The following is a 13,148-nucleotide window of genomic DNA, read 5'->3' as shown; positions in this document are numbered from 1 at the left end:
GCAACGCAAGCGTGAGGCTTCCTCTTAAACCCAAGCATTGTTTTTTTTTTTTTTAGATTATAGGTTTGCATTTTGTAAATATACCTTACTTATGAGACCAGAAATTAAACCGTGAATCACTACACTGAAGATTGAAAGCCCATAAGTTTCCTTAAATTCACTTAGGTAGGTGCATAAAATATTCTTGTAACGTTAGGAAACAGATGAAAGTAATTGTCAAGGTTCCTTTTCAAAATACGAAAATTTTATTATGATTAAGGGTCTTCCGGTTCTTTGGAAAACAAATTTCAACAGGAGCAGATGTTTCAGGTATTAACTCTAACCCACTTCTTCAATTTATAAACGTTCGGCCCATAATATCGGTGCTCTGTCCGTACTTCTCAGAATGTCGGCCGTTCATAATAACTTAACATCAGCTTACACCATCTTCAAGAACTTAACTATTACGAATATTTAGCTGATCTATAAGTACTCCTTCGCCGATCACTGTGGCCGCGCGGTCTAGGGCATGATCTGTCTTCGCTCGCTCGAACGCTGGGATCGTGGGTACGAATTCCGCTTAAGGCATGGATATCTGTGTGCGTTTATTCTGTGTGGGTAGCGGCCTTGCGACGGTCTGATCTCTCGTCCAGAGTCCTACTATATTGTAAAAATGATTACGAAACTGTAAAAGAGGCCAGGGCCCAAGGAAAGACTGTAGAACCATTGATGAATGAATGAATAAATGCTCCAACATGAAATTACAACGTGCGTCATTTTCATTATAAGATCCAGATACTGGGACGAAATTTTATCTACATCAATCCAACTGAGACCTTCGTAACCAATTTCTTAAATATTCACTTCAATATAGGCCTACTCCGTTCTCATGTTTCTCATGAATTATTTTCCCGCAGTTTTTTCCAATCAAAGCGTTGGTTATACATCTAATTTCAGAAACCTAAACTGCATATGCCGCCCATGTAAACATATCTTTCCCCCCTTGGCACTACAGCCCCAGTGGGCCTAGGCCTACCTCCATGAACTTTTCCGCATGTAAACATGTAATAGCCCTCATATTAGGCATACTAGGTGAATAACACGATTATTATGCGTTTTTTACAGCGCGAAGAGCGACGCTTTATTCTGAAGTCATGCTGTCTTTGGGCCTTCGACGTAGCAACAGGGCGAAAACGGTCGAGAAATTTTCTTAAAATTCGATATGGGAGATTCACTGGAGAGAGTTGCGCAGTTCTGATTTCTACCCACGTTGCTCCGCAATAGCAGTTTATATAAGATCGTGAATACACTATTCCATGTATCCCACAAACCATTTCAGGAATTATACTGCAAATTGGTTTACACAAAAATGTGTTATGAAATTCCGATTTTAAGCCATACCCATCCTAATCCATAATATTCTGAAATCCTGGTTTACGTAATTTTCTATAATGGACTTTTCTATACATCTCACGAACCGTTTGACAGAATTTTTTTTAAATTCGCTGGAGTGCACACTCAACATCTTCTTGAATGTCTCACTGTGCTATATTCTGTATTACTCATAGGATGATACATTTAGAGTTCTCTCTTCAAGATAATCCTTCTCGTTAGGCAAAAAGTGATGTTGATTTGAGAACAGGAAAATGGGGAGATAGCTTTTTATGAACAATTTGGATGTTTTCAGATGAGAGAATAATCTTTAGAAAGAGATGTAGAAAGGTACAATATATTTTATTCATCTTCGAATCTATGTCCCATTTTCATCTATGTAGTTACAATAAATTTGGCCGTGCCATAGCTCAAGCGGTTAGTCCCTGGCTTCCCACCGCGGCGGCCCGGGTTCGATCCCGGGTCTGTTCAAGTGGGATTTGTGGTAGACAAAGTGGCGCTGGGGCAAGTTTTCTCCGAGTACTTCGATTTCCCTTGCCAATCTTCATTCCACCAACTGCTCCACAATCACACTCACCTATCATCTGGGGCTGGGACAATAGGCCAGAAGTGGCCGCAGTAAAAGGGACTTAGTCCCACCCCACTAGCAATAAAAAATTACAGTAAATTTTCTATACACAAACCTGTATTTCACACAAAAAATAATATAGATATTTTATGATACTTTATTATCTTAAAAACGATCTGTTCTATGTAAACTGACCCTTAATTTACCTCCACCAATGGAGAAACTGTAGGATTTCAAGGGCTGGCAGTGTTCATATCAAGGTCTCAGCGTACATGTACGAGACAAAGTACTTCAGCATCGCATTATCTCGCTCCATTTTCCGATAAGAAATTCGGCCTCAATCAGAAATCGTGTGTGTGTTTTTCGTCCATATGTCTTAAAGTTATTTCGGGGACACTAGCTAATAATGGCACACAGTCACGTTTCTACTTGCCGTGTGCTACAGTGTACCATAACTGACATCAGCTGAGATCTGACATTGTGCTCCGCTCTTTTGCCGTCTGTGCAACGTTGCTTATTGTCCTGTCGTCCTTTCTCTTTATTATTATACATGTTTCGGCCTAACCGACCATCATCAGGTGTACGGGATTTTGGGATGATGGAATCTGCTGCTCACTTCATCACAACAACATGTATACCAGACGACGGCCAGGTAGGCCGAAATACGTGGAGACAATACAGAGAACATGACGAGAGAATAATAACCGACGTTGCATATGGACAAAAAAAAATTGTAGGCAAAGTCAGACATGCGTAGTGTAACAGGGTGCTACGATTTAATTAAAGACGAGATGATGTAATGTGAGGGGCTGATGCAGTAGAGAATGGACATAGCAATTTTTACGGCTATTGGAATACAAATCTTGAAAAATACTATATTTTAATATAGATTAAGTTAACATTGTTTGAGAAATATACGAAAGTTCATAGACAGAAAGAGTGGAGGCGTATAGGCGCAGTGTTCGGAAGTGAGAATCCAGGTACTCTGGCCCTCGGCTCTATTCATTTTTACGCTCTTTCTATCTTATCCCCGGATAGGAAACTGGGCATGTACAGGGATGAATCAACAAAGAGAATCGAATCCCGACCGTCCAGAATCGTGGTTACCTCACCAAGGAGAAGTTAGACATTTTATCGAGATGGTATTGTCTGTTATATATCTAACTTTCTATTCCTGTGCAATGAGTAATTCCTAGGGAAGCGAAACTTGGATTAAATCATTATACTTAACTAAAATACAAGAATAATGTTACCCAACCCCGTAATATTGCCGAGTTTCTCTGTAACTCTCGATAGAGATATTTCGATGAAATGCATTTCGCATTCCACCTTACTAAACACAGACCGCAGAATATAACACTGGACCGTTATAATCCAAGTTCCTAGTCTGTTCCATGAACGCGATGAATTGGAGATATCCCGACTATGCCGCTGTAACGTATCGAATTTCCGGAAATCATATGAGCATCTTCTCACTCTATTGCGTTTCTCGCGTGTTAACAGATCTGTAGTACCTGGCAATGCTGGACAACATTTCTGGTAGTTTCACAATACAAATATAGAAGTGGCGAGGAAATTCCTTATAGTTTATTCCTTGGCTGTAGCAAAACATCATACGAAGCATATCACGCGCTCATCTGTCAATGCTGCATTTGATTGCAATTGATTAGAAGCCATTCCTTAGTACGTAACTCAAAAGTTTACTATAAAATTAGCAAAGAGACATCTTTGGATCCTTTTTTTTCCCTTGGCACTACAGCCCCAGTGAGCCTAGGCCTACCTTCATGAACTTCTCCGTTCACTTCGGCTTTTCTAGATCTTACACAGTCGGTAGGACTACTTGGACGGGTGATCAGCTCGTCGCAAGGCCTCTACCTGTACACAAACACATAAAAATGCACACACACAAACGAAACATCCATGCCCTGAGTGGGATTCGAACCCACGATCCCGGTCTCCAAGCGAGCGAAGACAGTATATGCCTTAGACCGCTCGGCTACTGTGACCGGCCCTTTGGATTCTTTACAGAATCAAAAGAGGAGTAACAATATGTATTCCAACTTACAGCAACACATTTTGCAAGTTAGTTCTATACGATTTTGTATACTTCAGGCGACTTCGAGTTCAGTTATTGCTGATATACACCTGCTGTTTAAAACCTTATTACCCTGTACATAACTTTCCGTAGTCTTAAATACCTTATGTTGATTTTCGCTATTCAGCAAAGCGTAGATTTTAAGAAAACCTATGATTCATTTAGGAGTTAAGCATTTTGCAACTTATAATTGGACTTGGTTTATCACTGAAAAGAGAGGATATAAAACACGTCCAAACAAATATAATGAAATCCGTGAACATAGCAACGTGTGTGATGCATTTCCTACACAGATTGGAATTAAACAAGAAGATGCTTTCCTACAAAAACGTTTCAACTTTAATAAACGCCATTAGGATAATCTAAAATAACCAAGAGGAAATGAATTAGAATGGAACACAAGTTCTGGTTTAAGCTGATGGTGTTAATTTACTGGGCAAGAACATGAGTAGGGTCATGATATCGAATGCAGAGAACACCAAGTGTTCGTATCTCTTCGTCAGAATTCAAGTAAAAAAAAAACAGAAAATTGTTCCTTTCAAAATGTGGAAATTCAAACATTGGAGAACAAATAAAAATTAGCTTTAGGAAGAAACTAAAAGAAAAATTAACTCTAGTAAATTGTTCTATATCCTAATTCAGACACTTCAGTTTTGGCGTCTGCAATCTAAACCCGTAAAGATTAGAACGTAAAAAACAATAATGTTGAGTGTTATGTATGGGTGTGAAAGTTGGTAACTCATATTAAGAGAACATGTGTTAAGGGTGCTTAAGAAAAGGGCTCTAAGAATATTTGGGCCTCAGAAGAAGGTAATGACAGGAAACTTCAGAAAAATGCATAATGAGAAGAAGTTTCATAACCACCTGACTAACCACAAGTAAAAAGAATGTTGTAAAGCAAAGTGTAGTTGCCAGCTACGAAATTTCAGTAGCTGAACTCTCAATTTAAGTGAGGCAAATAAACGTCAGTACTCTGAGGAGGGTGATATGTATTAGGCTCCATGAAGCCAGAGTCGGAAGGAACAGAATTTTTTTTCCCTGGCACTACAGCCCCAGTGAGCCTAGGCCTACCTCCATGAACTTCTCCGTTCACTTCGGTTTTTCTAGATCTTACACATTCGGTAGGACTCCTTGGGCGGGTGATTAGCTCGTCGCAAGACCTCTACCTGTAGACAAACACAGAAAAACTCACAGAAACATCCATGTCCTGAGTAGGATTCGAACCCACGATCCCGGCTTCCGAGCGAGCGAAGACAGCGCACGCCAAGAACAGAATTTAGATCACTGAAATTAGCAAAGACTAGGCCAAGCAAGTTAAGTATTTCAACAGCTTCACGCACTGCTTAAGGCAAAGATAACATGTGGAAATGTACATAGCATACACTATATAGCATTCCCCTCGAGTTTAGAATAATAGTGGCAGTTAAGCAGAAGTGACCCGCTATCCCAGTCAAAACCAGGAGCACTGAAGAACCTTAATAAAATAACGCGAATATTTTAGTGTCCAGAATATTTTCAGGAGCCGGGATAGCATAGTCGCTATAGCGACTAACTACGGGTTGGACAACCTACAGATCGGAGTTAGAGTCCCGGCAGGGTCAAGAATCTTTCTCTTCTCCATGTCGTCCAGACCGCCTCTGGGGTTCACCCAACCCCCCATCCAATGGGTACCGGGGGCTCTTTCCCAGGGGTAAAGCGGCAGGGGCATGAAGCTAACCACTCACCTCCAACTAGTGCCGAGGTCAAGAACACGTGGATCTATACATCCACTCCCCCATTCGTCTTCATGGCGTAGTGTTTAATTAGTTAAGCACAAGGACATCTTTTCCTTTATCAGAATGTTTTCAAGAAGGCAATAATAGTGAGTTATAACTTCTGGTTTAGTGCCAGGGGAAAGTAATGGTTATTATTATTTTTTTCTTCATTGCTAGTGGGGTGGGACTAAGTCCCTTGTACTGCGGCTACTTCTGGCCTATTGTACCAGCCCCAGATGATAGGTGAGGGTGATTGTGGAGCAATTGGTGGAATGAAGATTGGCAGGGGAAACCAAAGTACTCGGAGAAAACTTGCCCCAGCGCCACTTTGTCCACCACAAATCCCACTTGACCAGACCCGGGATCGAATCCGGGCCGCCGCGGTGGGAAGCCAGCGACTAACCGCTTGAGCTATGGCGCGGCCAAAGTAATGGTTACTAATAGACAAGTTCATGACATCAACACTGGGAATCTCAACTCAAACACATTCAGAGCAGCACAACTGCCCTTGCAAGAGCCCGAGCTGCTGAGAATGGTTGTTAGAGCACCCCCACTACGGCCTTGTTAGTACAGTATATAGACGGTAGGACCGACAGACGGTGTATCTATTAGGAAATAAATTGTGGTCATGGCACAAATCATTGAGCAGTGTCTCGAACAGATGAATGATGTCGAAAACGGAGGAGAAATCGTTGTCATAAAATTCCAGTTGCGTGGTCCTGAGATCTCTAACGCTTTGATAATAAATGCCGAGACAGTTACCGAAAATTTCATGAGACATAGCAGAACCACTCACGCTTGCATCAGTGAAACAGGCCTCGATCAAGCGAATGTCGAGCTGTCCCAGTCGGCCCCATCATTACTTGCTGTATTTGATGCAGAATTAGCCCTTCAGAGCCTAGCGGGTACGATACGTACCACCCCTTTAAAGTAATGAAACTCTGCATTCTGCCCATAGAGTGTATTTGTATTTCTTATGGTTCTCACAATGAACAGCTCTAATCAGTTGGTTTTTGTAACGGAGTCAAAATGTGATTCCTGTGAGGCACGAACTGAATTTTTATATTTTTATATTTACCAGTATTTAGAAGGAATTTAGTCTTTAAAGGGTTAATATAGGCAGTGGGAACTCCCGCTTCAGGCGTACCGGGATAAATATTTGGTCAATAATAATCACAATATTAATAACTGGGAACAAAACAAACAGAACCAAGAGACAAACCTGATATTTTCTCCATCGGCAGACCAAGAAAACAGCGGCTTACTAACCTGAGTACAATTTCGAAACCTTCGAAACTAACCAGCAGTTCAAACAATTTCAAATGTTTGTACGTCGCACTGCTTCAGAAGGGGAGAGCCACACAGCCAAGGCTGCGAGGAAGGAGGGGAAGGTAGGGTAGGCTAACCGGGGAAACAGAAAAAAAACGAAGGGATAGCTCCACGTAAAAAAAAATGTTACACAAACGTACCCATTCAATATTGATATCAATTACTTGTGACCTGACATAACTAGTGACAAAACGCGTTTTCTTTTCTTCAAAAATCGGATTGGCACAAAAACAGCACTACCAGGTTTAATTCAGTTTGAATTTCCATAGAAATTGGTGTTTCCGAATTTCGGAGGCTTTCCTGCATGAATAAGAGGTGCTGTGACCTTGACCTAAGTGTCTGTGAAAGTAGTAATAGTACAGTAACTTGGAAACAGCCTCGAACTGTTATGCATACTTTTGCTCCACTCGGCAGATTAGTAGCATTGCACACCGACTCATTCTGATTTTCGTTTTTTTGTATCATAGATGTACGTAACGAAATTCGAAGGGCGAATTCCAGTTTGAAACATAATATTTCCTAATAATTACGCTGAGATAATATTGTCACGTATACAGGGTCTGCGTGACTAATAATAATGGGTTATGGATTTGATTACTGGGTATATTGGACGCCTCTACTACAGTTACAGTTGATTATAATAGCTCTAATCTGTGACTCATCTCTGTACTGCTGTCGAATTCCAAGCCCGAGTCCAATTCACATTGCGACTGACGGTCAACCAGTCAGTAGTTAGTTTAGTTAGTTATTGGAGAGGGTGGGTTTCCCCATGCACTTAGACCTGTATTGGTCCATTGTGCTTCGCTCTATGATTTCTACCAGTCTCTATATCCTACCGGTATTGGTGCTTACCATCAGTCCTGCCCAGCCAGCGAGACCGGCTCTAGTAGCTGAGAGGTATCTATAATGCTTCCCCCATCTACCGGAGGTATCTGAGACTGCTGTTGGGCGGGAAACGTCCGTAATTTGGCTCAGTGACCTCCTTTGGAGATATGAGGTTCTTTTACGTGCCGTACAGCTACGACACGGGACCCACGGCTTAAAGTCCCTCCCGGAGGACTTGTTCCCTGAATGTTTCCGCCCTTAAAAATTCGACGACCTCCGCCGGGTATTTGAACCCGCGTACTACGAGTCATGAGGTGGGAACGTTACCTCTAGACTACGGAGGCCGCTCAACCAGTCAGTAAGTCTTGGTGTCGAGACCCATCTGGGGCTCATGACCAGATATTTATCACTGTTTCCCACTTACGGTCTTGTTTTTCTGGGGCGTCCTCTCTGACGAGAGGACGGGTCTGTCTTTTGTATAGGCTGCTGGCCTTGCCAGCGCAGTCCTTCTCGGGTCCGAGTCCCTTGAGACTCGCGACCATATTTTGCTGCCTCAGATGTGAGACTTCCCTTTTCATCGCTCCCTACGACTCGCAGGGTCATGGTGGAGGTATTCGACCCCGCCCCCACACGGGGTGCTGTCGAATTCACGAATGCACTGCCTTTTATAACCACCACGAGGTCGGGATTGAAGTCACCATTCCGAACAGTTCCTCTGTTCTTCTGTGTTGTCATGTGAATGACTTTGTTTAGCTTCTTGCAACCTAGCAACGATTCGTTCGCTGCTATTCGTTGCAACGGAAATTGCTCTTTGTTATTATTCTTGCCTCGGAAACATGATCACTGAGCAGTTGTCTAGCAATGAACGTCTGCCCCGGCTCCACCATTCCGGCTTTCAGCTGTCATGTCACAATATTATTTTACTGTTTGCTTACACTATACAAGGGGGTACCCAAAAGAAACCGAACTTACTTTTTTTAAACTTATTTATTCATATTTTAAGCACAAACCTTCAATCCCCTTCAAAGTATTCTCCACTTACACTAATACACTTGTCTAGTCTTTTATTCCATTTTTCAAAACATTGTCTAAATTCATCTTTTGAGATGCTTGACAGCACCTCCGTCGTTTTTTCCTTTCATGTCTCTTTTCATTCGAGGAAACAAAAAAAAAGTGACACGGGGCAAGGTCGGGTGAGTATGAACAGGGGTCATACCATTTTTGGTCAAGAATTGTCGTACAGACAGGGCTGCGTGAGCAGAGGCATTGTCATGATGTAAAAACCAGTCACCCGACTGCCACAAATCTGGCCGCTGAGCTCCAAGTCACTCCCGACAGCTCCACAATTTCTTCAATGGTACGTCGTCGATCTTCCTTGATGATTTCACGAATTTTTTCATTTTCATGTGTTCGGGCCTTGGAAGGACGACCAGAACGAGGTTTGTCATCAATTGACATTTCACCATTTTTGAAACGGGAAAGCCACTCAAACACTTGAGTTTTCCCCATAGCATCGTCCTTGTACGCCGTTTTTAACATTTCAAGAGTTTCTGTTCCACTTTTCCCGAGCAAAAAGCAGAATTTCACCGCCACACGCTGTTCACGAAAATCAGCCATTGCAAAAACGACGATCACACAAAACAGTTGTCACTATAAACTCTGCCGAAACTAGTCCTTACCTTCTGAAGCAACGGTAGTCGGCTTATCGACTCAGGAATGTTAGCTCTATGCGCTCAAAGCGGCAAAACGCGGTACTACAAAAGCTCTGCCCACAAAAAAAAATTAGTTCGGTTTCTTTTGGGTACCCCATCGTATGTTACTGTCAGTGTTAACAAACAGTGGAAATACCAGGCCGCATAAACTTTTAATTACTTACTTCTTTCCATTTAGCTAAATATGCTTGTACACCGAACTGGAAAAGAAAGTGCTTTTGACAAAAATGACAGATTTTCACGAGATACACGTTTTATGTCAAGTATGAATTCTAGTACAATTGCAGTTTTTGTTCAGAAATTAATGAGCTCAATACAAATTTTGTGAAAAGTAGCTATAAAGTGAAGTACTACTGCTTTTTTCTTATGCTCAGATTTTCTGTTCCTAAATGACCTCAATTTTAGTTGGATTTGAGGCTCTCACGGCAGCGGCTACGGGTTATAAACATGTGTAATTCGGGTACAGGTCGACGTTTCGGAGAAATATATCGGCCACTTCATCAGGGTCGAATAGTCAGTGAAGCAAGAAACCAATAGAAGCAGGCGGCAAGCTGATCTGAAGGTGGAGCCTATACGTTGCCCCCAAACCGTGGGCTCTGTCTGAATAGATGGCGACAACCCAGAAGACCATAATCATCAGTCAAATTTATAATCTTCGAGAAACCGAGCTTTGCATTTGCTGGTGGATCAGAATTACATTCCCTACAGAACGGACAATACTTTGTATGATGAGGCACCGACTAAATAGTTGGTATGTATAAGGGGTGGGCCTTCTCGGCCCTTGCACCGCGACCTACAGTAGTCTATTGTGCTTAAATAGTAAGTAAATAATACATTATATCTTATAACAAAATTTAATACTATTACTTCCATATCATTTTCAGATTAACATTAATATTACTACATCTACATCACAAGCCTCCAAAAGTTTATTATATATACACAAAATATAGAATACTCCAATCTGTCCTTGGGAACACAACAAAATCACAAAAACCAAAGACTGACTCGATGATGTAAAGCATCATTTGAAGAATTTTATTCTTGTTTTATACTATAACTTTCGTTTTATATAATTTAATTTATTGTACTTTTACGCCAAGTATTTTAGTATAATTAATATTATTGTATCCAATTTTACTAGTATTGCAGTTCAGTGGTGTATATATGTTAGACATGTATTTGCCTGATGATGGCTTCTAATAGCCGAAACATGTAGCAGAGCCAAACTTGGAAATGACCTTAATATAGTTGTGCTGTGACGGTTTTAATAAAGAAATTGTATAATTAATCACGCCCGACAGCTTTTATATTTAATATTCCTTCACAAAATTCTATCGAAGTTATTTAAGTACTCTTGGTTTCATAGACGGTCATAGAGATAGATATGACGTCCTTATCACGCGCTTATCTGACACAATTTGTAAGAAGAAAGCATAACAGGAACGCCGGAATCAAAATTGTGAAGTCTGCTTCGGTCTTCCAAGTAAGCTGCATTTTACAGTTTAGATAAAACAGTGTTTAATAATATTCTGTGGTCGCTACAGTCCACGATGAACATTTTCCTCTTCTTTTTTTAGAGTTTTGTAATCGTATGAAGAGTCGATATGACTCCTTGGGCAGGAAAGCAGCCAGCCGCAAAGCCGCTACATACACATGACAACACAAACACAGAATACACGCAGATAAACGCCCATGCCTCGAGTGGCAATCGAACCCACCACCCCAGTGCTTGCTAGGGCGAAGACAGTTCATGCCATAAACCGCGAGGCCACTGTGATAGGCTGAAACAGTGTTTAGGACTAGAGAATTAAGATTTCCCCGCGCATCTGAACATACAGTGCTCGTGGGTCGAGCTAGATAATTTTAAAAAGTGTTTAAAGGACATATTTTAGTAGTTTACTGCATTTAATGGTCTTAAAATATTTACTTCAGCAAAAATTAATATATCAAATAATTATTAAATTATTCTATGGGCAGCTATTTGCACATTTTCACAAGATGAAACCACATCTAGCGCCCTAACAGTACGAAGTATTCTACGTATGAAATTGTAGTCACCATAGGCCATTAAGGTCTTTTATCACAAGAAAATTCAGATCAGTAATCAAACGTCATTTGAGAATATTTTTGATTAATTAAAGACATACTCTGTCAAATTCGATTGATGTGTCACCTTTCGCCACCATTTCTCCAGCGAGATCGACCTTCTTCATTCTAACAGACCGTCAAAAGAAAATGCAACTTCTATATGTTATTTGCACGATGAAATCTGTGCTCTCTAGGCCATAACGGCTTTCGAATTTCGCGAATTCGGAACGCGATACGATAACCATGGGTGTAACAAAACCCATTCCATAGTTAGTGTGATCTGTGATAAATTGTCGCGATAGCTATTGGAGATATTCGAGCAATTGAACTTCAATGAAGAGGAAGGCACTTTTACGTGCAATTGAATCCGCAGTGGCCCTACAACCATTACGGTGAGGACGAGCTAGTGAAAAGAGGGTTGATTCGAATAGTTCTGAGTCAACTTCAGAATGGCCGGAGATGTCCCAACTGCACAAGGACCACTTGAAGAGTGTGCGATATGAACCGAATAAAATCGTTAGATCATTTGCTCTCGTTTCCCAAATGAAAGAGTAAAAGGTAACCGGCCGTGGAGGCCAATAGGGCTGTGAGATGTCGAGGCTCCCATATTTTCTAGACAGTCGGCTCACAGATGGAGATGAGGTTGTCAGGCTTACGCGCCGGCCGCCCTTTACCCCCAGCAAGATTCCTGGTATTCATTTCTGTTAGAGGCTGAGTAGGCCCCAGAGCTATAATGCGGCTAAAAGGATTAGGTCAATAAAAGAAACCCAGTGACTTCATCAGGAATCGAAGCCGTGACCTTCCGATTTACGACCAATACACAACAGTCTAAAGGGAGAAGGAAAGTGACTTTAAAATTTAAGTAATATCGTCACGGAAGAGATCCGTTCTTGAGAAGCTGCTAGTTAATCAGGTGGTCAAGAAATTTTCCTTCTACACTGAGTGAGAAAATCCTGTGATTGGATCCTATCCTGAGCCAAATGAATCCAGCCCACATTCTTATTTCAAGCAAGTGTGACAACGCAAGCGTCACTGCTTAGCAACAACGGTTGCTAGGCAAAAGCGAGTAAACAGAGGTTGCTAGGGAACTTGTAAACACGGTATCTGGCAACAGAAGTACCTATTACGTAACCGTTTTCTATATGTCCGACTCCAGGCTACATAAGACGATACACTGAGTTACAGTGACAGTCTAGTTCTATCGTTCTACAATACTAGTTCAGTGTTCAAGCAGTTCACTATTGTTGTTATCCGTCTGTGTATACTGTGCAGCTGCAATAAATCCTATAGGACAGTTCAACTAGTGGTTGTCTCTTCATACATACGACATCCCACATTGGTGACCCCGACAATACAACACAAATAATGGACAGCGGTCGAATAGAAGACCTCCTGCAACAGTA

The 13,148-nt window shown here is 41.4% G+C and overlaps 1 protein-coding gene across 6 annotated transcripts in view; it reads right to left on the bottom strand.

Moving 5' to 3' along the window:
- Positions 1-13,148, bottom strand: part of LOC111868702 (sushi, von Willebrand factor type A, EGF and pentraxin domain-containing protein 1) — a 372,141-nt gene that overhangs the window by 295,979 nt on the left and 63,014 nt on the right. The window contains exon 1 of one of the 6 annotated variants that reach the window (XM_033753142.1): positions 7,011-7,041. The exons of the other annotated variants lie outside the window; for them this stretch is intronic. Coding sequence (XP_033609033.1) covers positions 7,011-7,026 — 16 coding nt within the window. The 5' untranslated portion in view covers positions 7,027-7,041. Of the gene's footprint in view, positions 1-7,010; positions 7,042-13,148 lie in introns of those variants that run through there. 6 annotated transcript variants of the gene reach the window in all.

The sequence above is a fragment of the Cryptotermes secundus genome, unplaced genomic scaffold (assembly GCF_002891405.2).
Source record: "Cryptotermes secundus unplaced genomic scaffold, Csec_1.0 scaffold1359, whole genome shotgun sequence".
Lineage (NCBI taxonomy): Eukaryota > Metazoa > Arthropoda > Insecta > Blattodea > Kalotermitidae > Cryptotermes > Cryptotermes secundus.
The sequence above is the reverse complement of the archived record's forward strand: the minus strand, read 5'-3'. Positions and strand labels throughout refer to the sequence as shown.